The 27,485-nt window shown below is 40.7% G+C and overlaps 1 protein-coding gene across 1 annotated transcript in view; it reads left to right on the top strand.

Annotated features, from left to right (window-relative positions):
* Positions 1-27,485, top strand: part of FRAS1 (Fraser extracellular matrix complex subunit 1) — a 412,381-nt gene that overhangs the window by 350,044 nt on the left and 34,852 nt on the right. Inside the window, exons 48-59 of the mRNA XM_004681192.2 lie at positions 4,340-4,464; positions 4,730-4,870; positions 6,413-6,640; positions 9,135-9,248; positions 11,535-11,685; positions 12,794-12,953; positions 15,211-15,379; positions 17,974-18,220; positions 19,518-19,862; positions 21,311-21,471; positions 21,995-22,142; positions 26,265-26,470. Coding sequence (XP_004681249.1) covers positions 4,340-4,464; positions 4,730-4,870; positions 6,413-6,640; positions 9,135-9,248; positions 11,535-11,685; positions 12,794-12,953; positions 15,211-15,379; positions 17,974-18,220; positions 19,518-19,862; positions 21,311-21,471; positions 21,995-22,142; positions 26,265-26,470 — 2,195 coding nt within the window. The remainder of the gene's footprint in view (positions 1-4,339; positions 4,465-4,729; positions 4,871-6,412; positions 6,641-9,134; positions 9,249-11,534; positions 11,686-12,793; positions 12,954-15,210; positions 15,380-17,973; positions 18,221-19,517; positions 19,863-21,310; positions 21,472-21,994; positions 22,143-26,264; positions 26,471-27,485) is intronic.

Below are 27,485 nucleotides of genomic sequence, written 5' to 3'. Positions count from 1 at the left end.
CTGCCCGCTACTCCCCTCAGCAGTGTACTTTGTCATTCTGCCTGTTCTGCTCCCCACTCTGTCTCTGGTGAATCCTCTCACCCACCACACCTCTGCACTGTACCCCAGTTCTCTAAGCATAAGTAAATAAATCTTTAAAAACAAATAAATAAAAATAAAGTACCCTGATGAGATTTTACGTACAGCCTGAGTTGAAGCCACAGTTTTGTACCCTATTAAAAGTACCTTCTTACCTCCCTTTCTTCCTTTATCAAATAATTATTGAGTAGCTACTGAGGAGAGATGTTTCATACGTGTGAAACATGTAGTAAAATATATGCGGCTATGTCTCAGTAGCTCCCAAAACAACATGACAGAACAGTAGGGGCTAAAGGAAGGTCCCACTTTGGAGTGGGTGGGAGGTGAGCCAGAGGTGGTGCTTAGCAGAAGTGTTCTTCCTTCCCTCAGCCTGTCTCAGTGTTGTGGCACTAACCCAAAGCAGAAGCACCCATCTTAGTATGGGTTTTCCCTGAAAACAGGTATATCTACAGCTGCTATGACAGCTTACCACAGCTGAGCAGCTTAAACAACAGAAACTTATTATCTTGCAGCTCTAGGGGCTGGGAGTCCAAAATCATGGTGCCAGCAAGGTTGACTCCTTCTGAGGGAAGTTTCTTTCTTCTTGGTTCAAGATAACCATCTTTCTGTTCGCATGGATTTTCCTTGCGTGTGGATGTCCATGTCCAGATTCCCCCTTTTAAGAAAACATTAGTCAGATGGTGGTGACTGCATCTTAACTAATCACATCTGCATAGTCAGGACATCAGTATATAGGACATCTGTGTATGGATACGGGGAGAGGTCAGCACATAATAAGAGGCTGTGAAGAAAATGGGAAGTAAGAAAGCTGAGTTTCTCATCGTATGAGCCTCAGGGGTGATACAGACAGTGTGCACAGAGCCACCCCAGCCCTGATGATGCAGGATGGCCCAGGGGTCACCTAGCAGTCCATTAGAAGACTGTTTTGTCTAAGGTCTTTTATTCCTGAACCCTTAACTGACCTGATCTGAACTTTTCCTAACTTGCTGGACCTCCAGGGGAATTGCAAAAAACTGACAGTTACTGTGGGTCTCCATCATACTGCCAGGTACGTGGTTTAGCTAGCAGGCTGGTGACTGAAAATGCCTGTAGTGGGATTAAAAACCTTCAAGATATTTCAAACATTATATCTACTGTGACAGCCAGGAGAGAAATATGCTGTTAAAAGACCACCTTGCTCTGAGTGAGTAGCTGAAATCTTCCAATGTCCAATTAACAGAGGCTAAATTTTAAATATGTATACATATATGTGTGTGTGTGTGTGTTTAAGTGTAGTGAGATTAAAAATCTGTCCTCCCAGGACTTCTTAGCCATTGAGCAATATCTAGGATATTGGTTCATTCAACAATTTTGCTTTGAGTGCCTACTATGTGTCAGACACTAGTCTGAATGTACATTAGTAGAGAAATAACAAAATTCCTGTCCTCTTGAAGCTTAAATTCTGTATCTGCCCTGTTTTTCACTAGCACATAGTTATGGCTATCACATTAATGACAGTATGAAATATGCCATCAAAATCTGTATTTCATACAAGAAAAAAATATAGCCAGTGAAGTATTCTAGAAGGAACAATCCAATTCAAAACTACTACAATGGTGATATTTAAGTGTTAAATCTGAGAGTGACCTTGTGATTCTTTTCTACTTTATTATTTTTCACACTTTAATAGGCATGTATCACCTTTATACTGAAAAAAAAAATTATAAGATATGGGTGAAATCCATGAGAGCCCTAGTGTAGCCTGGAAAAGACTAGAAGAGTTACAACTAGTACTCCTAGCAGCCATACTGTCTTGGGTTAGACAAGTGAGTTTCAGCCCTCTTGTTAGCTATGTGACCTGAAATAAGTCACAATGTTTTTCTAATTTTATTACAGTGTCATAATCTATAAAAAGGAAAGTAATAGGCCCAACTTGACCTGCCAGAGTTATTAAAAGATAAAATTAATATATGCAAGCAAACACAAAATAGTGATTATGCATGGTAGATGTTCAGAGTTTGCCAGACTGAGCTGGAAATGATCAAGTCTAGAGCTCGCATGCATTGCTGGTGGGAATGCAAAATGGTGCTTTCCCTTTATAAAACAGGTTGGAAATTTCCTAACAAGTTAAGCATGCATAGAATGACATTCCTACCATTCTACTCTCAGAGATTTGCCAAAAACAAACAAACAAACAAACACTTATTGTCCTACAAAGACAATGCACAAATGATCATAGCAACTTTATTCATAATAGTCAAAACCTAGAAATAACCTAAATATCCACCATATCAGGTGAATGGATAAGCAAGATGTGATATAGACACACAATGGAATACTACTCAACAATAAAAAGGAGTATTAATACATACAACGGTGTGAATGAGTCACCAAAAAATTATGCTAAGTAAAAGAAACTGCATAAAATAGTATACCACTATGCATAACAGTGTACATGCTGTATGATTCTATTAAAAATTTAGGGAAAGTGAAAAAAATAGAGAAAATATCAATTAATGTATAGTGACAAAAGGCTGTTCATATATTGCCCTGGGATAGAGTAGAAGACAGACAAGGAAAGAATGAAAGATTACTGCCTGTCTGTTGAAAACTTTTGGTGTGATGGATATGTTCAATATTTTGATTGAGGTGATCGTTCCACAATGTGCCAAAGCTTATGAAGTTGTGCACTTTATCTATGTGCAATTTATTATATGTCAATTTCTTCTTGATAAAGTATCTTTAAGAAAAAAAAAGTCAATCCCAGAGCTTCCTTCTAAGAGGAAGGGAAAACGCTATCACTTCTCTTAATCAGCCTAACTCTCACACGGGAAATGTGAATCAAGTGACCTGTTGATTTTGAGTATCCAGACAGGTTTTCTGCATGAGCTATGAGGATGGATTCACTGCAGAGGAAGATTTAAATTTCTCAATGCAGCCAGTCTTAAGTTATTAAATTTTTAAAAAATGGTATGGATTTCTGTCCAGAGTCACAAGACAAGCTACAGTCAGAGGGTTACATTTTCTCCCTGTCAAGAGCTGATGTAGCAAGCACAGAAATATAAAATGCCTCATCAAAAAATTAATGCCCCAATATCCAGGAGGCTATTGTATGTGGGTAACAGATTTCAGATAATAAAGAGAGATGCAAATGTAAACCATCAGGTTTGTTTGTTTGTTTTTTATAATATATCACAGTGATACTGATATAATTTTTAAATATAAAAATGTCTGCTCTTTTTTTTTTTTTTTTTTACAGAAACCAAATTGGTCTTGCCAGGATTAACAATGACAAACAATAAATACCAGGAAGAAGCAAATGAATTTCAGGACAAAACTAAAGAACTAGATTAAAGGGATTAATAGTCCAACTCCCAGAATCAGAAAAAAAAATAATTTGTGCCTAGGGGTGAAAATAGGTGATCTTTTTCAATCTTGGCTGGTTCCAGAAGATGACCCCCAGAAACAACAGAATTCTGGGCTATTTTACTATGTTGTTGGACAGTTAAAAAAAAATGATGCTATTTATTCGTGAGGTACCTTGACATTATTTAAAATCACTTTGTTTTTTTTTAATCACTTTGAAAAAAACTTTTATGTCTTCTTTTATATCACATTATTTAACAGATGCTGCTTTTCTAAGTTATTTAAGATTTGATATAGAATGATTATTCAAACCCCAGTCATGCAGTAAATTTTGTTGCTGCTAGCCTGGCTAAACTGGTCTATAGTAGCTAGTCTCAAAGACCTGAGAGTTGAAAGATACTTTGAAGAATATCCAGGGAAATTATGGAGGTCAGGGATGGTTCACCAACTGCAGAAGCAAGGCTAAGTTTAGCCAAGTCTTATGACTCTAGCATTCAAAAGCTGCACCAACACACTATTCAACATTAGAGCAGGTTTTCAGAAAGGTCCACGAGCCTATGGGGGGATATAAAACTTAAGAGAGAGGCACCTGGAAAATAAGGCAATGGTTCTCCCTTTCGCAGATTTGACCTGCTTATGTAAACCCCAAGAGAAAGGAAAGAAACATTTACTGAGCACCTGCTGTCAGTTTGACACCTAATAGAAGCCTAGATAATTAAGTTACCGTGTGCTCCTACAGAGCATATGCTGTTGTGGAACAAAAGTATACAGACAACTCTAACATAAGGTCTTAGTGGAAAGTACATAAATGCTATAAGGAGAATGCAGAGGACTCTCAGGTAAGTTTGCCACTTCTTTGCCTGACACATCTGGTGAGACTTTGGACACCCTTGTTTCTCTCTTCCCTTTTTGCAAGGTATCCATATTAGTTCCTTTACTCAAGCTGACCTGATTTCACGAAACATCCAGTATATCCATTCCAGTGAGAAGGAGAAATATTCAGATGCCTTCAGCTTTACACTTTCTGATGGAGTCCACGAGGTAGGTGAGGAAGGGGTGTTGATTCAGCGCAGTCTCTGCAGGTGCAGAGAGACTCCCTTGGGAGCTGTGCTCTAAGAGCTTCTTTCTCCTCTTCTCTCAGCCCACATTAGAGCTGCCCCAGCCAAGCCTTGGATGCTTGGTAAAGAGAATTCATCCTTGGGCTCTGGTCAACAGTTGTGGCCAAGAATGGTGGGCGAAAAAAAGTAGACAAAAAGCAACTTTCTTCTGTGACATGTGTCCCATCTCCATTTTTCTGCCATTGTAGGTGGCCCAGACTTTCCACATCACTATTCGCCCTGTAGATGATTCATTGCCTGTTGTACAGAACTTGGGATTGCGGGTGCAGGAAGGGGTACGGAAAACCATCACAGAGTTCGAGCTCAAGGCTGTGGATGCAGACACTGAAGTAAGTGTGTGCCCCTGGGGTCTCTGGCATGTGAGAAATGATCTAGTGGCTTTGTGGCTGTGCCTTGTGGGGAGAAAGCAGGCATCCTGGAAAGATTAAAAACAGGAGGTATTTTCTGAAAAAAAGAAACTAATAATTTGAGATCAAATTGTTTTTAAATCCTTTCTAAGACCCTAAATTCATTCACCGTCTCCCTTGATTACAAATTACATCCTTTTATCATGCTGATTTTATCATGAATTATAGAAGTTAGGTAGATGCCATTTTACCCAGTATTTTTGTCATGCCCTCTTAGGAGGAACAAGGATTTTTTTGTTTGTTTTTTTTTTGCCCCTATGTTCCTTTGCTTCCATTTTGCCTCCTTTATCCAGACTTCTCCAGCTGATAACTCATTATTACAATTTGAGCAAATGACTAGACAATACAGTAAAACAGGTATGTAAAAACTAAAAGTTATTCTGAAGATGCTTTCAGATTAAAATACCTGTCATTCTGAAGTGATTTGGCTCCAAAAAGTATCACAGACTTATTAACTAGTTCTATCCATCTATCCATCCATCCATCCATTCATTCATTCTTTCAGTGTGTATATCTCCCAGTTGAGTGCCAGCTCTGTTCTAGATGCTAAATACAGACCGATGAGTAAGACAGCTACGGTTCCAGCCAGTCATAAGTGTTTACAACCTATACCCCTAAGGGACTGACAAGAAAGAAAGAACATAAAATATCACATCAGATATAAGTGCTGTGAAAAAAAAGTAAAATAAGCTAGAGATTGATGGTGTGCTATTTTAGACAGAGTAGGCCAGGGACAGGCTGTCTGAGAAGCTGATACTTGAGCAGAGATATCTTGAAGTGGAAGAACAAGCTTTGCAGTTATTCGGGAGGACCACTCTCTGGGAAGAAGAACCAGAAGTACAAACACCCTGTCATCTAGTACTTGGAACCACTGAACTATAAGCGGAGAACCCAAGAGACAGGAGCCTAGTTAACAAACAGGAGAGAAAGAAGAATGAGGCCAGTGAGGATGCCTGTGGCCAGGCACAGAGCGCCTTGTTGGCCCGGATCAGGCCTTCACATTTTATTCTGTTAGTGGAAAGTATTTGCAAGGGTTTTCTACTTCATGTTTCTTTCTATGTGTCACCGTGGAAGCCACTATTAGGAATGGGAAATTAGCTGTGGCTCTTGTACATGTGGGATTCTTACGTAAGAATTTTGGGAAAGTGGGAGAATGAATAGAAAGGAAATGGATAGTTTTTAAAGCTCTAGTCCCTGTCATCCTAGTATAGGTTCCAAATTTAGCTTTCCCCTAGACCCCTTAGAGTACAACTGAAGGCACCAGAATATAAGCTCCATTATAGAAACCAACATGATTTCCTCCTTAGCTTTACTTTTTTTTTTTTTTTCTATAAAGAAGATGAAATCCTTACGTTGTCCGTATCTGCTGGTTGGACTGTCTTTGCCCACCTGTTGACCATCACTCACTCATCTGGTTCCTGTTAGGAACTTCCTCTCTTCTTTTGCTTTTCCCCCCTTTGACAGGCCGAGTCTGTCACATTCACCATCGTGCAGCCTCCACGCCATGGGACCATCGAGAAAACCACCGGAGGGCAGCGCATCCAGCATACCTCCACCTTCACCATGGAAGATATCTACCAGAACCGGGTCAGCTACAGCCATGATGGCAGCAACTCCCTCAAAGACCGCTTTACCTTCACCGTTGCTGATGGGACAAATCCCTTCTTTATAATTGAAGAAAGCGGAAAAGAGGTGAGGAGCAAAGGAAGGAGAGGAGGCATACAAAGCATGCTGGACATTGTGTAGAAACAGAACATGGTGTTTTTTAGGCCCAGGGCTGTACTGTTTGAGACTTTATTCTGTCACTCCCTAATTAGTCTTCAGCAAATGACTTAATTTTTCTAAGACTTGGCTTTTCATCTGTAAAATGAGTACAGTAATAATCCCCACCTTCCATGATTCTAAGATTCCAAGGAGGTACTCCACATAAAATTGCTTAACACTGGGGCAAATGTGGACACTCGCAATAAAAGGTGATCATTTTTATTGCTGCTGTTCTAGCTCTTCTCCTTTTGCCCATGCTTTGCTCCTTTAATTTGTCTGCTTTTCAATATCATATGATTCCAGATTGTCCCCTCAGCCAGCCAAAGTTTCTCAGTCTCATGAAGAAACATGTGAGTAAGAGTTTGGCTTTTACCTCCAAAAGACACATTTAAATTCAGGTTCTGGCACATACTGGCTAGTTTCTTTGTAAATCACTTAATCTTTCTAAGTCTTACTTTTCCTAACTATAAAATGAGGGTGATACCCACTTTCATGTTTATATAAATCACTTTGCCCAGTGCCTCATCCCAGGAAACACACAATAACTCTGGCTACACGCCCCATCCTTTTATGACCAACTTGAGAAATAGATAAAGATGCATTTCTCTTGAGGGCGCAAAAATGTAAATCTTTTCTTCTTCTTTAACAGAACTATTTCCTTCCAATAACTAAGTATCTAAAAGAAATTACAAGGTTCCCTGTCTACTACGTTCCCTGATATTAGTATTCATTCTGATAGTCCTTAACTGGCGTCCTGCACTACTGACCTTCCCCTGAGACCACAGCTGATCTGGTGAGGGTAGGCCCTCTAGCATCCTGACACCTCACACATCTGCGTCTGACTTGGGAGAAGCAGATTTAGTGAGTGACATGATGATGATACCCATGCCCTTCCAGGAGAAGAGGGCACCAGCTTCTTAGACCTGAGCGTCCTCTTCCTATTTTAATAATGGGTTTATTATAATAAATAATTCTTTTCTTGGGGTGGAGGGGAACCGTCTGTACTTTTTGGAGACAGCAGTGTGCAAGGTCATTCTCAGGTGACTGACGTGCTGGCGGGGTAGCTCTTGGGATTTCACTGTCATTTCAGTGTCTGTACTAAGTCTCCATCTGGCCACTCATCCCTTTGATTATCTCTCCAAACTGTAGCTGTTCTCCAGCTAATTTAACTTTTGGAAGAGAAAAAATACATATAAGATGAATCAGCAAGAAGGCCAAGCTTCTTATAAACATAGAAAGGTCATATTGGTCTCCAGAGGCACAGTGTCATTTTAAAAATGGAAATTATATAAAAAGAGGGCTGTGGACAATTGAAAAGCTACTTTGGGCCCTCCCTGGTGGCATAGAGGGTTAAAGCACAGTGCTGTGAAGGTAGCCACAGCCACTGCAGCATTAGTTCGATCCCCAGCCACATAGGTGACCCACATGGCGTGGCAAACCTCTCCTGACCTGCCCACTGCTGATCCCCTTGTCAATCAGCCTGTTCTGCTCCCCATTCTGTCTCTGGTGAATCCTCTCATCCCTACATCACTGGCCTGTACCCCAATTCTGTGGGCCAGCTCGCTGTGTCCACTCAGGACCTAAGGTAATGGGTGGGTCTTGCCCTATCTTTGTGCCTGTTGGTAAACAAAATTACAAACCAGAATTTCTTTTCACTCTTCCCACCGACTTTTTTATTCTCCATTTTTTCTATCCCATCTAGTAGGTTTTTAAAAAAAGACTTATGTATTTGTGCATATAAGAACTGGGTACAAGCCAGAGGTACAGGGCATGAGAGGATTCACCAGAGACAGAGTGGGGAGCAGAACAGGCAGATTGACTGAAACACACTGCTGAGGGGAGCAGCAAGCAAGACAGGAGAGGTTTGCTGCACCAATGAGTCACCTCCCTGGCTGGGGATCAGACTTGCTGCAGTGGCTGCGGACAGCCTTATAGTGCTGTGCTTTAACCCACTGCATCACCAGGGAGGGCCTCGAGTTAGTAGTTCTTTCTCAAGAAAAACAAAAAGAAAATTTCTTCACAAGAATCCTCATTTCCTATCAGGTAGAATCCTATCTGAAGACTTTGACATTAACATTGTCATGATGATTTTTGTCTACCACTCATGAAAATTTTAATAAGAGTTCATGAAAGAAAAATATTTTAATTGTTTCACCTTCAGGGCAGTATTGAATGGAAATAAAGCATGCATGGGTGTGTGAAAACCAACTACCTTGTGAAATTCCAGCAGGAGTTCTGCTTATTCCTTACTTTTCTTACATTGCTTCCACTTTATTAGTCAGCGTTCTCCCTGTTAAGCCTCGTGCCAAGGGGCTCAATTTCTCCTTCAGAAGTGCCACCGGATTTTAGGGGTACAGATTTTGTAGATCCTGGAAAACTTTAGGTATCTGAATGATAAGTCTTCTCTTTGGCTTCCCTCCAGGTTAGGACAGCAGCACCTCAGCAGTTCCAAGTAGACATCCTCCCAGTAGATGATGGCACCCCTAGAATTGTTTCCAACCTGGGGCTCCAGTGGCTGGAGTATATGGATGGCAAGGTAAGGCCTTCCCCTGCCCACCTCACATTCACACTCAGTAATTAGACGATATCCTCCTTCAGAACACTGACTTATGTGGAGAGCTCATTTTCATTCGGTTACCCCTCCTGAGGAGCTGATCTTCTGAAGATTGGTGAACTTCATGTTTTGTTAGGATTACATGTAGTTTCTTTTTTTTTTTTTTTAAGATTTATTTATTTATACATACAGAACTGGCGTACAGGCCAGAGGTGCAGGAATGAGAGGATTCACCAGAGACAGTGTGGAGCAGAACAGGCAGATGTACTGAAATACACTGCTGAGGGGAGCAGCAGTGTATTTGGATTGCAGCAGGTTGGTCAGGAGAGGTCTGCTGCTGCTCCATGTAGGTCACCCTGTTGGCCGGGGATCAAACTTTTGCTGCAGTAGCTGTGGTAGCTTCATAGTGCTGTGCTCCAACCGGTCATGCAACAGGGAGGACCCAGAATTGCATGTAATTTTAAATACTCTTACCAAAAAAACCCAAAATACAGTAATTCAAACAAGATAGTTTTTTGTTGTTTTTTTTATAACATTATAGTGATTTTTTTTTAATGACCTGCAGGGTGTAAGAGAAGCTCTACGTGACCATTCAGAGAGACAGATTTCTTTTATCTGACTGTTCTGTCATCACTAGATTCATACAGTTGACAGTATGACCAACCGTTCTAGCTATTTATAAAGAGGCTTGCCCATGGGGAGGGGGACAGAGGGAAGCAGAGGGCAAGGAGCTTTCCTTTCAAGAAATGATGCTGATATTAAGCACATCATTTGTATGGAATTAATAGTTGGCCCCACCGGGGGCACTAGGAATCTTTAGCTCAGTTAACTTTTGGTAATGAGAGGGGAAGAATAGGTTTTAGAAAATATTTGGATAGATAAAAAAAAGAAATTTTTTGGTAGTATCCTCAGAGGAATTCTAGTTTAGAGATTTTTTTTTCTCCTTTTCCTAAAAGATATGTTAATATCTCTGCCTTAATTCTCACCTGATAACGTGTTAAGTCGTGAGTCCTCACCCTCACCCAAACACACACAGATCTTCAGTTCAGTTGAGAACTCTACTTTTGTAGGTGGTATTCCCTCTAGAATATGTCTGGTTTATTTTTTCACCTCTATGGGGCTGAATATTTGGCTGTACATGTAAGTTTTATGTCATTGCCTCCAAGTGAACTGGAAGGGATTTTTTTAAATATATCAAACAAAATTAGTGTGAATTCCTCTTTGCCCTATTTGATTTTTTTTTATGTAAAGATTTATTTATTTATTCATACAGAACTGGGGTACAGGCCAGAGATGCGGAGGGTGAGAGGATTCACCAGGGACAGAGTGGGGAGCAGAACAGACAGATCAACGAAGTACACTGCTGAGGGGAGCAGCGGGCGGGTCAGGAGAGGTCTGCCTCTCCATGTGGTCACCTCCGGGGCAGGCAGGGATCGAACTCATGCGGAAGTGGCTTAAGCTTCTTAGTGCTGTGCTTTAGCCTGCTGCGCCACCAGGCTGGGCCCCTATTTGATTTTTTACTGCACATTGAAAACCGTCCTGTTCTCTTCTCAACATTCTCCAGATGGTTTTCTACTGTACCCTATTGCAGCAACTCTTATCCGTCACCAATGACCTCTGTTTTGCCAAAGGTCACTTGCATGTCCTTACTGAATCTTGTAATATTTAATACTGCTAACCATTCTGTTTTCTCTTTCAAACATTTGCTCTCATTAAATACTTGTTGAATGAACAAATAAATGAATGAAGTGAATTAAAGGTTAGTTAATATATTTAAGCAATATTGGGATACAATATATTTACTATACTCAATTTCAAGCATTATAATTCTCTTTTGTAAAATAGAAGGTGTCCATCTTCCTTGTATTGTAACATCCTTTTGAAGTTCCTATCTTCTTTTAAAAGGCCAAGCTGAAAGTTCACCCTCTTGAATTCTTTCTTCCCCAACTGTAGATCGAATTAATCTCTCCCCAGTTTGGTTTAACTCCCCCAGAAAGACAGCATTCTTTTTGTATCTCCAGTTATAGCTCTTGCCACAATCATGAGTCTTTTTTTTTTTTCAGTCTTTCTTTCTCAGTAAAGTGTGAAGACCTCAAGGCCAGAAGCTGGAATAGTTCCTATGTTCATAACCTCTCCAATCCTGGCAGTTTTCTATGCAGTAAATGCACTCAGTAAATCACTGTTGAACTGAATTAAATCTGAGTCAGAGGGTCTTGTTCTCACTTTATTCCCATCTCAGGAATTAAATTTAATGGGTTTCTATTTCAGGCAACCAACCTGATCACCAAGAAGGAACTGCTGACCATGGACCCAGACACGGAGGACCTGCAGCTTGTCTATGAGATAACAACAGGCCCCCGGCACGGCTACTTGGAGAACAAGCTGCAGCCTGGCAGAGCCGCTGTTACTTTTACACAGGGTGGGGACTCAGGGAACCGAGACATGACAGAAATTTGTTCTAATGGCCACACTTCCTACCTCCCTGTTCTTCCTCATAAACACTTCTGGCTATTGTTACCCAAGTAGCCTATTTATAAACAAATATATTTGAGTGTCTAACCATCCAACTTTTGAATTTTCTCCTGCTGATTTTGTTTCCTATTACTCTGAATTAATGGCAAAGAAAATTTCTTCTTTGTCATGCTTCCTCAGTTCCCAAATGGCTTTAGGTTTTACCCAGGTTTTCAGAAAGGATCAAATAATATTACTTGGGTTGCTTAAAAAACAAACACCAAAAGCAAAATCAAACACTAGATTTTATTAAAGTTCTGTGGTCCTGTGAGTTTTATTTTTTATTCTCTAAGGACTATAGACTTTTTTTTTCCTTCAAGGCTACATAAAATAAATTAAAGTCAACATGAGTAGGTTGCTCAACAGAAATAATGTCCTATATTGAATCGCATCAAGCAGACAATTTATATTTCAGTTTTTTATAAGCTTCTTGGAGCTTTCTAGACTTTGAAGGATGGACCTGAATGAGAGTAGCCATTGCAAAATTGCATCTTAAATTCATGCTCTATATTTTCATTTTCTTCCTGTCCTCAGTCTCATGTTGTCTCCTAGTACCATGTTATCTGCACCTTATGTATGGGTTCTTTTATTTTTTTTTTAATTGTCAAATACATAACAGAGTACTTTATCTACAAGGAATTGGAGGTGAGCATATATACACAGAGAATGGAGTCAAAGACTTTTCTCAGTCAGTTGTCAGATTACTTCTAACATTCCATAGACATTTATTAACATACCTTTTACTGAGCCCCTGGAATTCTTATTTTACAACAGTATAAGGGTACTTCCTGTATGTAAAGACAAGACTTTTGTTACCAAGAGCTGTGGGATCTTATTTTAAAGTATAGCAGAAACAGCTTATGTTTAAATCTATTATCTTTTGTCGTTCTTGGGAAAATAAGTTCTGTCAGTAACTTTTTCAAAAAATAACTGGGTATGTTGGTGTGGGAATCTATGAAGCTGCCTTTTTCTCCCAGGATCAATTTACAGTGTTGTTGTTGTTGTTTTCTTCACAGAGGATGTGAACTTGGGGTTGATCCGTTATGTATTACATGAAAAGAAGACCCATGAGATGATGGATAGTTTTCAGTTTCTGGTGAAAGACAGTAAGCCCAATGTGGTCAGTGACAACGTCTTCCATATCCAGTGGTCCCTTATCAGCTTTAAATATACCAGGTACCTATGTTATGGTATGTTCTTTTATGAGAACTGGATCCAAAAAGCAGTGAAGAGCAGGATGAAGCAAGGCCTAATGTCTGAGTGGTCGTGTAAAGTTCCCAGCAACTGAGAAAGTCAGGATGAAGTAGGTCAATTCTAGTCATTTGATGATGGTTGTAGAATGATGATGATAATCCTAATCATTATCATCATCACACAGAGGAGGAGGAAAAGAAAAATTACACCAAATATTTCTTAAATAACTGTATGTACCAGGCAGTATCCTAGATACTTGATAGACATTATCGTATTTAACACTTGCAGTTATGAGATGAATATTATTGCTCCCACAATGACAAAGTAGTAGAAACAGCAAAAGGTTAGGAACATGCCCACAGTCACATAGCTAGTAAGCTGTCATACCAGGACTTAGCCCAGCAGTCTTAAGCTTTATGTTTTATTTTCTTTCCTACCTGATTTTTTTGCCTACAAGTATTTTCAAGTTTTGGAAAATTATCCAGTAGAACTCATAAGAATAAAAGTATACATTCGAGTTCTGGAAATAATCGCTGGCCCACAGACAGTATCTTTGTCTCCATCCACTGCTTCCTTGTTCTCAACTTGTGTTCTCTTCTAGCTCCTTTGGTGTTCATGGGCTGTATATGTCTAGGGACAGGTGCATAGATTAACACAGATAGTTGTGTAAGATGCCTTTGTGGTCTGTTGGGGACTTAGGCAAACAGAGACTCTGGTTGGTAATGATAAACAAGCACAGTGCTGATTTTATAGTTGAATAACAAATATGATTATAGTTATGGGGGGATAATTACTTAAATCTACACTCAGACACTGTTCTAAGAAATATATTTCTCTATCCTAATAAATCAACTTCATGACAATTGAGATGAAAATTAGAAGTGGGAGTGGGGAGAAGGAAGGCAGAGAAACTTGATCTCATGGTATCCTAAATGTAGGATGTACTTCTCCTACTCACACATACTAAGAGAATTGGAGGAAAATTAGAATAAAATTAAATATTATGTTTTGTTTGAATTTACTTCTTATTTATAGTTCCTTCAATCTTAAATAAATCTATGAATCATATTTTTTCTGGACAGCCCTCTGATGTTTAATGGACTAAGTAGTACCGAGGGCCCCACAGCTGGCAGCAAGGACTAGGCACTTTGCCTACAGCTCTCACAGCAGTAAGGCACCAGCCCCAGTACCATGGCCAGGCTCAGTGATGAGAAAGAAAGCCCTGCTCAACACCACTCACTTGTGATTTTTCCTAATCTGGATCCTTACTATGAATTAATAGTGGATAGTATAGAGCTTGCCTCCTTCTTTGTAAAGCCAATACTCATTTCTCTTAGCAAGCTAAGATAATAGACTACTTCTTAGTCTGTTCCAGGTGCAGTAACAGACAGCATAGACTGTGGGGCTTGATGGACTAAATAGGCCAACAGAGATTCACTGTATTTCACACAGTTCTAGAAGCTGCAGTGTTCAGTATCAAAGTGCTAGCAGATCTAATGTCTGGTGAGGACTCCCTTCCTCGCTCATGGATGGCTGTCCTTCTCCTTTGACCTCATATAGCCAAGGAACAGGGGGTTTTCTAGGGTCAGGACAATAATCCCATTCATGAGGGCTCCACTCTCATGACCTAATCACCTTTAAAGCCAAAAGCCTCTCTTTTAAAACCATCACACTGGGAGGCTCAACATGAATTAGCTTGAGGAGGGAAGGGTTTAGTGCTCTGTCATTCCCCAGTTGTCATGAAGTTCCATTTATATGAACACCTTGTTACCTGGGCCCAATTCTCATTTTCTTACCCTTTGGCTCTCCCTGGCTTCTTTGCATACTTCCTGGAGATCTGGTAAATCATTGCCTTCTGTGTAGCTTTCTTCCTATGATCCCACCAATCTATTCTTAATTACACTTTCACACGAAGGAGATTGTTAATTCTGCCTGTTCTCAAATACCACATGCAGAGTGCCAATGTACTGTCCCACCTATGAATGACTCAAACTTCTCTGAAAATGGGACAGGTACCACTCTGCCTCCCTACCTTCCTTGGTTACTTCAAGATGGTTTCCGTGGTGCTATGACTGCCCCATGGATATGTTTCCTCTAAGTACAACCTGTCTTCTTAAAAGAACTAAATTTCTCTGAAATGCCTGTACCAGTAAGCAAGCAGAAGAGATGGATATTAACCAAGTGTATCTTCCCAGTCCTGGGGTAGAATTTCAGACACTGCATTTCTGTGTGCTTCTAGCTACAATGTCAGTGAGAAAGCAGGGTCCGTCAGTGTCACAGTGCAGAGGACTGGGAACCTAAACCAGTATGCCATCGTCCTATGCCGCACGGAGCAAGGCACCGCCAGCTCCAACTCCAGAGTCAACTCCAACCCTGGGCAGCAGGACTACGTGGAGTATGCTGGTCAGGTAGGTGGGTGAGGGCCCATGATTCCTAAACGCCTGCCAACTCAAGCCAGGAAGGTGATCTTGTTTTTGGCTCTGGTGAATGAAGAAGCTTATGTTGGGAAAATGCAGAAGCTTAAGTTACCTAGCTCCTCAGTCTTTAGTTTTTAACCTAGTATCTTGCATGCATCAAGTTCAACACTAAGGAAAGGAAGAGAGTGCAGGGAAGATTACAGGGAGACCCCTTGGGAAGCTCTTGGGATAGGCTGAGTGAGAGATGATGGGAAATTGAACTTCATTTACAGAGTGAAGGGGGAGACAAGTAGACAGATTCAATAGATGAGTAAGAACTGGTAGGACTTTGTAGTAGATGAGATATTAAGGCAGAAGGCAGACAGGGATAATGATGCCCTTTGCAGCACACTAAGAGCGACAGTTTTGATGAGGGGATGATCTTGACTCTACTGTGAACTTGTTGAGTTGTGAGTCTCCTCAGAGAAAGTAAGTTAACAGCAGTGTAGGTTGGTGGGGAGTGCTGATGGAGTCCAGCGTAGAGAAATGCATTCACAAGTGTATGGACATAGTGGTGGCAATGAATGCCAGGGTATGAGTGAGAGATGAAAGCAGACAGTGAGCACAAAAGAATAAGGGGGAGGACTTAACTACAAGATACCCTGTACTGGTCACCTCTTACGTTCAGTGCAGTGCCCGGCACATGTTAGGTACTTACAAAAAAAAATTTTTTTTTTAAAGATTTCTTTATTGGGCCCTCCCTGGTGGCACAGCAGGTTAAAGAACAGCACTGAGAAGCTAAAACCACTTCCGCATGAGTTCGATTCTCGCCTGCCCCGGAGGTGACCACATGGCGTGGCAGACGTCTCCTGACCCGCCCACTGCTCCCCTCAGCAGTGTACTTAGTCTATCTGCCTGTTCTGCTCCCCACTCTATGGTGAAGCCTCTCGCCACCCCTGACCCTCTGGCCTGTACCCCAGTTCTGTGTGCACAAGTAAATAAATCTTTAAAAAAAAAAAGATTTATTTATTATTTATGCATACAGACTGGGGTACAGGCCAGAGGTGTGGTGGATGAGAAGATTCACCAGAAACAGAGTGGAGAATAGAGCAGGCAGATGGATGAAGTACACTGCTGAGGGGAGCAGCGGGCGGGTCAAGAGAGGTCTGCTGTGCCATGTGGGTCAGCTCCCTGGCCAGAGATCAAACTTGTGCCTTGCCGCAGTGGCTTCTGAGAGCTTCATAATGCAGTGCTTTAACCCGTTGTGCCACCAGGGAGAGCCCTTACCAAATGTTTTTTAAAGTAACTTCATTATTACTATGAGACTGTAAATCTCTGTAAAGAAGAGCAGGCTCTCTCTTTTATATAATTCAGTGGGACTAAGCTAAGCTCTCTTATGTCAAATTTAAATGAGGACTTAGAAAGAACTGATACGCAAGAGTCTTTTAGCTAAATTATAAGCAAGCTTGTATACTTGTGTATTTCAAGGAAAGGCCAAAGGCCTTGAGTGTTCTATTTAGTAGAAAGATTTTTGAAACATGAAACTTAGAAAAGTTTAATTTCATTAGTTGATTAGATATGGAATAGTAATTTTCTACTGATGAAAATGATGTGTTTCTCAATTTGTATATCCATAGAGATTTATTGCTATTTTTACACATGTTTCATCAGTCTCAGTTTACACAAAATACAATGCAGACCCATTTACTGCCCTGCCAGTTGGCACAAATCCAGAGCCCTAGTTTCATTTGAAGGTTTTAGCTTTATACTTTTCTATCTATACCAACTAAAGTCAAAATAAATTCCTGTAAATTTGCAGTGTGTGCATACAAAAAAATTCCTGTTTTGTACAAGGCTTAGTTCATTCACCTTATAAATCGAGCCCATCTTAATGACAAAATATTTAGTCAAATATAATGTTAACATTTAGTCTGACTTGTTCATAATGTAACTTTCTATGAATTCAGACTCCTTTTTTTAGTACACTGAGATTCTATGTTAATTTTGGTTATATAAGTAATATGGTTATGGTAATGATAAAATCTTACATTTGGTGTCTTAAAACATACTTAGTGCTTCTATTTACATTATCTTCTTTAGTTCTTTTAATGATTACATAAAAAGAAATATTGTTGTTGCTTTTTAAATAATGAAGAATCTGATGTTTCATAACTTAGCCTTTCAGAGCCTAACCTAGCTTGGAAGTAATAGAACCAGGACTTGAGGCAAGAGCCTCACGTTTTGAGTTCAAAGATCATTTCACAATAGAAGGAAAACTGAGTAATAGAATGACCCTTCATGTTCCAAGGAAGTTAGTAAGGCAGTATATGATCAGTTACCTACCAGCTTCACTTTAGTGAATAAATAGTTGGAGACATCTTTCCCCCCTTATTTCCTGATACAATAAATATAGATGAATAGAGGAAGAAGAGGTAGTTAAGTGTTCCCAGTGATACGGTAGAAAATTGGGACTGAAGGAATCAGCTATTCCATTCTGGTTTTACCCTTTGGATGTGGGTCTTCTTTTCCCATAATGCTCTAGGGTTGCAAACAGGGGAAGTTGAATCACCGCTTATTTAGCTCTTTTGTTGTTTCCTTTTTGACAGGTGCAATTTGATGAGCGAGAGGACACTAAGTCCTGCACCATTGTCATCAACGATGATGATGTGTTTGAGAATATTGAGAGCTTCACTGTGGAGCTCAGCATGCCAGCATATGCACTATTAGGGGAATTCATCCAGGCGAAGGTCATTATCAATGACACTGAGGACGAACCCACGTTAGAGTTTGATAAGAAGACCTACCGGGTCAACGAGAGCGCTGGTTTTCTATTTGCACCTATTGAAAGAAAAGGTCTGTTGGTGCCAAAGGTGATAAGCAGCCCTAATAGTAACTAATATTCATTGAGTCCCTTTTAGGTGCCAAGAGCTCGTGTACCATATTAACTTATGTATATGTGTACTTTCCCTGTGCTGACTCATTTAAACCCTCTCTGCAACATAATAATGACTCTACCTACCTGTAGTGAGTACTATCAGCAGTCTTCTCTTTTTAGTTGAAGTTGTTAAAGGTCCTATTTATTCTTCAATGTGGCCCTGAGGACTAGTTGTATTCAGCTTTGCAAATAATTCATAAACTCATAATTCGAAACCCAGCACCTTAGACCACTGGTCATACTAACCTGAACAAACTAGGAATTCTAAATCAATCACACAGGCTATGAAATATTTAGTAGCCTTGTCAAAGAAGTTACAAGTCATAAGAACTGGCTTTCCATCTTAGTTCTTAGAAAAAAATGTAAACTTATTTAAAGATTTCCCTAAGTGCATGTCATATAGAACACAGATGAGAAATAAACTGTGTGAGACATACAGAGCAATTCTTGAGGGGTTGACAATGAAAACAAAGATTGTATAGATTTATGATTCTACAATATTAAGAATTTAAAACACTTGAAAATTAAATCCCCATTCAAAGCAACAACACCACTGTTAATGATGATGTCAGCTTTTTTACTGAATCTGCTGACAGGATGTTAGTATAAAAAAAGCTGTCAATAGCATAAAGCCTTGGTGATGCCACTTGCAAACAGCAAGCCCACTGATTGCTTGGGACCAGCAAGCCAGGCCCAGAGCAGGCTGTCACCCAGGGAAGTGGCAGCTCTAGTAAGCAAAGTCATTTGTGCAGAGACGGGTTTTATTTTCTTTTGTCTTCCTTTTTATAAGTAAGCTTGTTTCTCCTTGGGAATTAAAGTGAAGAAGATTATTCTGAAAGGCAGTGAACTGCGCTCATGGCACTACCTTCAGGACACCATTATTTTGCTACTTAAAATACCAAATATGTTTCTTATCTTGCCACCCACTGGGGTCTTAGATGGTGGGCAATGAGTCTTGTGAATTAACAGAGCACAAAACTCACAGAATAAGAAATCCATTTTAAGTTGTTCGGTGAACGATCTGGGGTATATTAAATCCTCAAGTGATTAATACCATAGGCTTAAGAAGAGCTGTAGAAAAAGTTCATGTCAGGGTTTGAACAGAATTGGTGATAAAATGTGTCCGAGGGAAGCAAGCTCATTAAATGACCAGAAATTTTGAAATTTGAGAAGTGCGCACTCAAATGTATTGGTTTTATTACCATTTTATTGCAGGGGATTCAAGCAGCATTGTATCTGCAATTTGCTACACGGTCCCTAAGTCAGCTATGGGAAGTAGCCTGTATGCTCTCGAATCAGGCTCTGATTTTAAATCTAGAGGAATGTCTGCGGAAAGTCGCGTGATATTTGGGCCTGGTGTCACCATGTCCACCTGTGATGTCATGCTCATTGATGACAGCGAGTATGAAGAAGAAGAAGAGTTTGAGATTATCCTGGCCGATGCTTCTGACAATGCTCGCCTTGGGAGGGTGACATCGGCCAAGGTGCTCATTAGTGGCCCCAATGACGCCTCCACTGTGTCCCTGGGCAACACGGCATTCACTGTCAGCGAGGATGCAGGTAATGGAGAGCTTCTCTGGGTTTCCATCCTTCAGCTCCTGATTCCTTCCTTGAACAGTTTCCTCTCAGAATTGAGAATGTCTTTTCAACATCAAGCATGTCATATCTCAGTGCCCCCCACTGTTGGTCTGAGGCATAACAGGATGCTAGGTCTCTACTAGAAAGGCAAGGAATGAAGAGTAGAGCATTCTATCTACTTTTTGATGGTAGGATCTGGCTTAGAGCTTCATTGACTGACCTCTGTGGTCCAGAAGGAGAACAGAATGCCAGACAGTTTGGCTTTTGAAGGTGAGTGATCTGTTGAAGGTGGAGGTAGGCCATTTAGTATAATGCCATCTGCTAAGACAAATTGCAAGATTTTAGTGTGTCAACAAATGGAACTTCCCCATTTCTGTAACAGCCCAAAACAATTAGTGGACAGACATCTTCCACTCTGGCTCCTCTCCTCTTCCGGCTGCACAAGAGTCTGGAAGTGACCTGTATGCTCCTGGCAGACATACAAACATGCGCCCTGAGAGCCAGCTTATCTGAGCCCTGTGCAAGGCTGTTCACCTCTTTGAAGGTGATATTCTGAGCAATAGCAAAAACTGATGCTTCTGAGCACCTGCAAAGTGCCAGGCCCAGGCAGTGTGAGTGTCATGCGTTCTCCTGTTGTCTTCCGTGGAAAGAGATTAAGTAAATCATCAAAGATCAGCAGCGAATATGAAAAAACTGGGATTAGAACTCAGGCCTTTGTACTATAATAGTTTCTCTTCCATACACTGTGAGCAGCAGACATTGCTTGGCACCTCACAGCTTATTGGCAATAAGAAAAATACGATTGATGGACTTTTCATATTGCTTTTCTTCTGCCTTAATTATAAATGATAGCTAAAAAGAGTCGCAAGCCTAGGACCCTACAGAGTGTACTGTCACAATGGACCAGAAGATGAGCTTCATTCCCAAGATAATCAATAAGCACATGTGGTTTAAGTAATGGTGTGTGCAGCACTCAGATAAAATAAGGAAATATTCCAGTTAGAAACTTTTAATTAGAAACAACCCACTTCAGACCCCACAGAGTCTCCTAGCTAGTTCTTCCTTAATGGGCTGTTTTAAGCTCATCTCTGAGCCACTAGTCTTTGCCTTTCTTCTCCCTCAATAAGCTTGAGATGCTCCCACCAAGTTCATTGTTCTTGAGTGTGAACAATCGCCTGTGAAACCACAAAATGACTCTCCTTGTAGGCTTGCCCCTCCAGCATCACCTGCCCCAAGTCTGCTCCTGAGCTTAGTGTCAGTAAAAAGGTTTATGTCACCTCTTAGCTGTCATCAGAAGACTATAGCTCATAGTTCAACTAGTCAACAACTTAACAGGGGAAGCTACTGCTATGGCTGAGAAGACCTGGAAAAACCCTACTGATTTTCTGGCTCAAGGTTGACCATTGAAATCTTTGTGACTCTCGCTTCAGGCACAGTAAAGATCCCTGTTATCCGCCAAGGCACTGACCTCTCTACCTTCACATCTGTGTGGTGTGCCTCTCGGCCCTCAGACCCGGCTTCTGCCACTCCAGGCGTGGACTATGTCCCCAGCTCTCGGAGGGTGGAGTTCGGGCCAGGTATCACTGAGCAGGTGAGCAAACTGCAGTGCCCAAAACCCAGGTGGATCTGTTAACACTGTCTCTGGTCAGCTGTCCAGATGCTCTGCAGGACTCTGAACCCCCTCTTGCAATATTCTTACCTTCTTTTTCTTTAAATATCCAAACCTACAAACAAGAGGGTATCATGCACAATCTCCAGGTGATACTTTCAGCATTTTCCTTCCAGAATTACTGATTTAAGATAGAAATAACACTTGTCTGATATAAATATCTAGAGAAGTAATACCTAAGGGTATTCAATAAAGAGATAGCCATTTTATGGATTAAGGAAATTAAAGACCATCAAAGGCAAATTGTCATCTTTGAACTGATCTACCAAAGACATTTGTGTGTTGAGTATTCTTTTAGTTTGCTTTGATTTTTCTTCTTGTTTTTAAATTACAAAAAAACATATTGCATTGTCATTGACATACATTAGTTTCAGGTATACAATATAATAATTCAATAATGCATATATTGCAGTAAGTTTAGTTAACATCTTGTCTTCTCTTCTAGTACTGCACCTTAACTATCTTAGATGACACTCAGTACCCCGTCATCGAAGGACTGGAGACATTTGTGGTTTTCCTCAGCTCAGCACAAGGTGCTGAATTGACCAAACCCTTCCAAGCTGTCATTGCAATTAATGACACATTCCAGGATGGTAAGAGATCAAGATGCCAGCCGGTGGCTCAGACTATATTTCTATTTTCTCCTTCTATGTTATACCTTCTATGTTTATGACACTGAAAGTCATTCACATTGTCACTCAAGAAATGTGTGTGTGAGGACATGTATGAGAACATGCATGTGTACATTTTTACATAAGAAAATGAATATGTTAAGATATTTCTCATCTTTCAGAGAGATTACAACAGCATGCATCCAATCAAGAATGTATCTCAGAGAAAGAAATCCCAAAACCTATTTCAGCAACCATTATAGAGCCCTGGTTACTTCTGTTGGTTCTCCCTTCGAGGAGACTCAAGCTAACTTTTGTTATGTGTCTTTTCTGTGTGTATATTCTGGGGTAGAAAGTGTTATGTTATTTCATAAGTGCTTCAATTTATGAAACTAAGGTTGAATAATTTAAGATCACACAGAGAGGAGTCAACTGAACCAGAATTAAAACCCAGATCTATTCATCCAAGTATAGTCTTCCAGTACTATACTCGACAATGCTGATTTTTCAAGTTGCTGTTTTAGCTGGCATCACTCTCTATATAACAAAGTTTAATATCAACTGAAAAGCCTTACAAATTCTACGTCCAGCCTTCTATGTCCTACTTCTTTTCATTCTTTCTAACCAACTGATTTCAGTCCCTTAAGTCATCGATCACTAATCTCAGATTATTTTCCTGTTTTCCACCTTCTTCTCCTGCTCTGGTGTCCAGAGTTAGGCAATGCTGGGGTCCGAGGATAGCATAGTAAAGCAAGAAAACTCTTGCAGCCACTCCACCTGGAAGCAGGAATAGAGCAGTGTTCCTGCTTCCTGTGGGGGTAAGACAGCCTTGGAGGGTTGCAGAGAGGATGACATGAAATGACATATATGGCAACCCCTTGGAACCTTCGAGTGCCATCAGTCCCCATGCAGGAAGCTATTCCTGAATTCACTGTCTATCTTCCACTCTCTCTTGTCCCTGTACATTGCAGGAATGAGGGCTCCTTAAAAGCAGAAACTGACCCTTCCAGAAACTCATGAGATTTTTGTTCCTTTTGGTTTTGACAGGGCATATCCGTAACAGCCACTTTGTCTCTCTGCCTCCCTCTTCTTTTCCCCAAACCTGCCCACTATAAATAGGTTCTGCCATTTACTACAACAGACAAAACATCTAGACCTTTAATGGAAAGGAACTTTAATACATTTAGTGTGTAATACAAAAAAGACAAAGAATATAACCTCTAAGTCAAGCACCCAGAATTATCCATCATCCCCTGTGGGTAAAAGGCCAGCCAAACACGACTACCCCAAAGCAAGGCCCAAAGGCCTGCCACAGGTCTAAAGCACCTTCTATTGGGAACCCATAGAAAAAGGTCAAAAACAGCCACACAAGTATGGGAGGAATAGCAAAATCAAGATAAAAGCTGCCATTGTTAACCTCCTGTGGGTCTCTCACCCACATCTGTTTTACTCAGTCCACAACCAAGAAACAAGAGCAGTTTCTTTATGTCTCTCTGCTCCTTGTGACCCCTGCAGACCTCCTTCTTGCTCTCCATCCTGCTTTCTTCCTTCCCCAGCCTCTTCTCCAGATTCTTCTTCTCCCTGCTCAGCTCCACCTTCCTTTGGGTGGGGCAGGGAACCTGGCAATCTCCCCCTTTCTTGGGGACCACCCTATTACAGTAGGGAATAAGGGTAAGGGGTTAATTTCTTGTGAGAGAAAAAAGGAGACTTTTATAGCTCAAGGGAAATTTTGGCTTGATTAATACATGACAAAGCCCAGACAGTACCACTTTCGTTTTTAACTTTCTCATCACTTGATGCCTGTGGGGCCGGCAAGAAAAATCAATCTAAAGCATTAGATAATCTGCCACAAACTGTAAAGCTTCCTTGCTTGTGTTCCTTTTTACCTAGTAACAAGCTTCCTTCTTGACTCCTCCGAGGTCATGTCATTGCTGCTACCTTTGAACATTTTATTGGAGGACAGAGCCCTTAACCAGTGCAGGGCCTAATGTAAAAGTTGTTAATTTGCCTTTAGGTGTGGAAGTGTTTTAAGGGATAGCTTCTTGGGTTGTTTTTGTTTGTTGTGAATGGGAGTTGTTAGTCTTAGCTCAGAGAATATATTTTATTTTTGCTGTTGCCAACAGATCAGAGTGTGTTCAGACTGGAGGCAATCAGAGTTTTCTACATTTCAGCCAGGAAATGAGTGACTGTAGCTTCCTGTAGCCCCAAAGACTGCAGGAGGCTTTGATATATGACTAGGGGGACTGTTCTCTGTATTGTTTATTAAGAAATTAATAACCAGCAGTCAACATAATGTTGGTCCAAATCCTGTGCAGAGGATTACCTTAGGCCTGGTACAAAGTAGAGGGAAAAAAATGTTCCTTTATATTAAGAAGCCTGGAGCTGGGGCAATGCAGATCATACCATAATTCCTAACAAAAATTGAGTTCTGGTATGTGCTGGATAAAGGTATTGAATGCCATGCATACATCACCTCATTAAATTCAGTCTTCTCAATGACTCCCTGAGTTAGATAGTAATATTTCCAATTTATGTATTTTAAAAATCCCTGCCTCAGAAAACCTAAGTAATCTTCCCTATATCATGCAGCTCATAAGTAGCAGAGCGGGCGCGTGTGGAAAATCAGGGCTATTTACTCCAAAGCCCTTGTTTTTATCTACCATTTAGCTATCCTGCCTCCCTGAAGTTCAGTGGGGTCATGTGAATTATAAAACAAGAGGTAACTCTAACAGTGGGAGTCCACTGGATAAATTTAGCATGTGAATGTTTTTGTTTGGCCCTAGAAGATTTGACCTACATAGAATTCTTTTTACTGTTTTAATTGGTTGCTACTTTAAAATTTGGGAACTAAGACATAAAAATCCAGATCTTTGCCTTTGTTTGAAAATAAAAAGATCTGCTGACAGTATATTAGCACTGAGGGGCAACCTCCTGGATGGAACTTGTTCAACCACATTGGGCCCCAAACTATTACAAGGCAACCCCAATATGAAATGGGTTGCCTGACTATGGGTCCTCACCTTTGTGCTTAAAGGGGACTTTAATAAGACTCAAGCACACATAAAAAGCTTAGTAAAGGGAAATGAAAAAAAAAATTAATAACCCAGGGAAAAAGAGAAGGAGGTAAGTAAATTAATGCATCTTACCAGTTCCACTGACCCAGAACTCCAACAGCACACTGAGAGCCAGTGAAAAGCCCAGAGTCAAGCCAAGAGGCCAAAGACCCAAGGCCCACATGTCTGGATTTATACCAAATCTGGCTGGTTGACTCCACCCTCAGGTCTCAGCAGTTCTGCCATCTGTGGTGATGGGATTTGTAGTCACAGTGTCTTAATCTCTGGTCTGGAGTGGGCATGAAGTCCACAAAACCTGTCTGTAGAATTCATTCACAATATCCTTTCCCCTAACACTTTTACTTTGTAACAATGTCCCCATTCTTCCCTGTGGCCTCCCTGGTCCAAGACCAAAGTGAGTGGCCATTATTGTCAGGCTTGCACTATTTTCCTTAGGGTAACCTCCAAAGAAAAGTGAACTTTTGACCCTCCCTGGTGGCACAGGGGGTTAAAGCCAGCACAAAGAAGCTAAAGCCACTTCAGCATGAGTTCGATCCCCACCCCAGAGGTGATCCACACGCCGCTGCAGACCCCTCCTTTCCTGCCCGCTACTCCCCTTAAGCAGTGAACTTTGTCAATCTGCCTGTTCTGCCCCACACTCTGTCTCTGATGAATACTCTCACTGCCCCTGCATCTCTGGCCTGTACCCCAGCTCTATATGCATAAATAAATAAATCTTTTTTTTTAAAGTGAACTTTTTTGAAAACTTCAGCCACTATCAAAGTTTTTTATACCTGGTCTATTTCTTTACTTGCATTGTTTGCTGCATTTGAAATAGTGATTATATGCTAAAGCTAAGCAAAAACAAGTACAAAGTTGATTCATTCTGGTTCACTGGAACCACACAACAATAGACAGCAATGATGCCTTGAGTCCTGACCACCTGTCAGTCCCAGGTCGCCCTTTGTGCAGCGCTCCTGGAAGAGGCTGCTGAGGGCTGCAGCCACTTCCCTCTGTCACTAATGATGCCCCATCTTTCCTCCTTATCCAGTGCCCAGCATGCAGTTTGCCAAGGATTTGCTCCTAGTAAAGGAGAAAGAGGGGGTCCTGCAGGTACCTGTCATTCGCAGTGGAGACCTGAGCTACGAGTCATCGGTGAGGTGCTATACTCAGAGTCATACAGCACAGGTCATGGAGGACTTTGAGGAGAGAAGAAATGCAGACTCTTCACGGATTACATTTCTGAAAGGGGAAAAAGTAAGTGGTTTGGTGGTAGCTGACAGAGGAGATTCCCTCTTCCTTGATGTCTTTGTCCATGGTGGGGTGATTTAGACAAATTCTGAACATTCTAAAATTTTCTTACCATTTGATGACATTTTACATAATGTCATCTGTTTGAAGTAGTTATTTCTTTGTTTCCTACTTCTAGTCAAATACATGTATCACTGGTTGAAGAAAATTTAGACAATGTAGAACATTTTGGGAATTTAGCAGAATCAAATGAATGAGGCCTCTTTTTAATTTAAAGGTAAGCTAGAAATGAACACTCCAGCAGTGTAACCTAGATGAGAAGGAGATACTTCCCTTATACCTGGGCACTTGTCCAGGGTAACATACTAGTTTAGGACCCACAGAACAGGCCCAAGTAGGCAGACACTGAGCAGACGCAAGTCAATCAAATATCCTCATGAGAATATGCAAGAAAAGTGATCTATTTGGGCCCAGGAACTCCTGAGAAACTCCAGGCACCAAGTACTAATGCATCTGAACCTCAGTGTAGGTTGAAAGCAGTTATGGACTGAGACTATTTTCCTAATTTTTTTATCTCAGTTTCAGATAAGTGAGTGATTTATACCCTTTGGTTTAAGGCACCTGCTGTTTACTGTTCATTCAGTTCAAGGTCCTACTCTTATTTTGTTTATTTACTCATTTTCCAGCCACTTTCCATCCACCCACCTCAGAGCTCATTAGTCATGTTTATTATGCATCCCTTGTGTTTTTTCTTTCAAAATGCCTATTGTTTGGGGTGCATAATTTTTTACTTATAAAATTGTTATGTGTTGTATCTTTTTCAAACTTTCACTGTGTTTACTCAGCAATGTGTCTGAAGATCTGTATCTCTTTATCTATTGCCTTGAACTGTTGCATATTTCATGATATACATTTACTACATTTTACCCATCCACTCACCAGTAGACAATGAGGAACTTCAAAGAAAGCTCTCAGTCACCACTTAAACACTGCCACTAAAAATAATGTCTTAGAATACAGA

This window comes from Condylura cristata, unplaced genomic scaffold, assembly GCF_000260355.1.
Source record: "Condylura cristata isolate star-nosed mole 26May11 unplaced genomic scaffold, ConCri1.0 scaffold00012, whole genome shotgun sequence".
Classification (NCBI taxonomy): Eukaryota; Metazoa; Chordata; class Mammalia; order Eulipotyphla; family Talpidae; genus Condylura; species Condylura cristata.
Note: the sequence above shows the minus strand (reverse complement) of the source record. Positions and strands in the feature narration are given on the sequence as shown.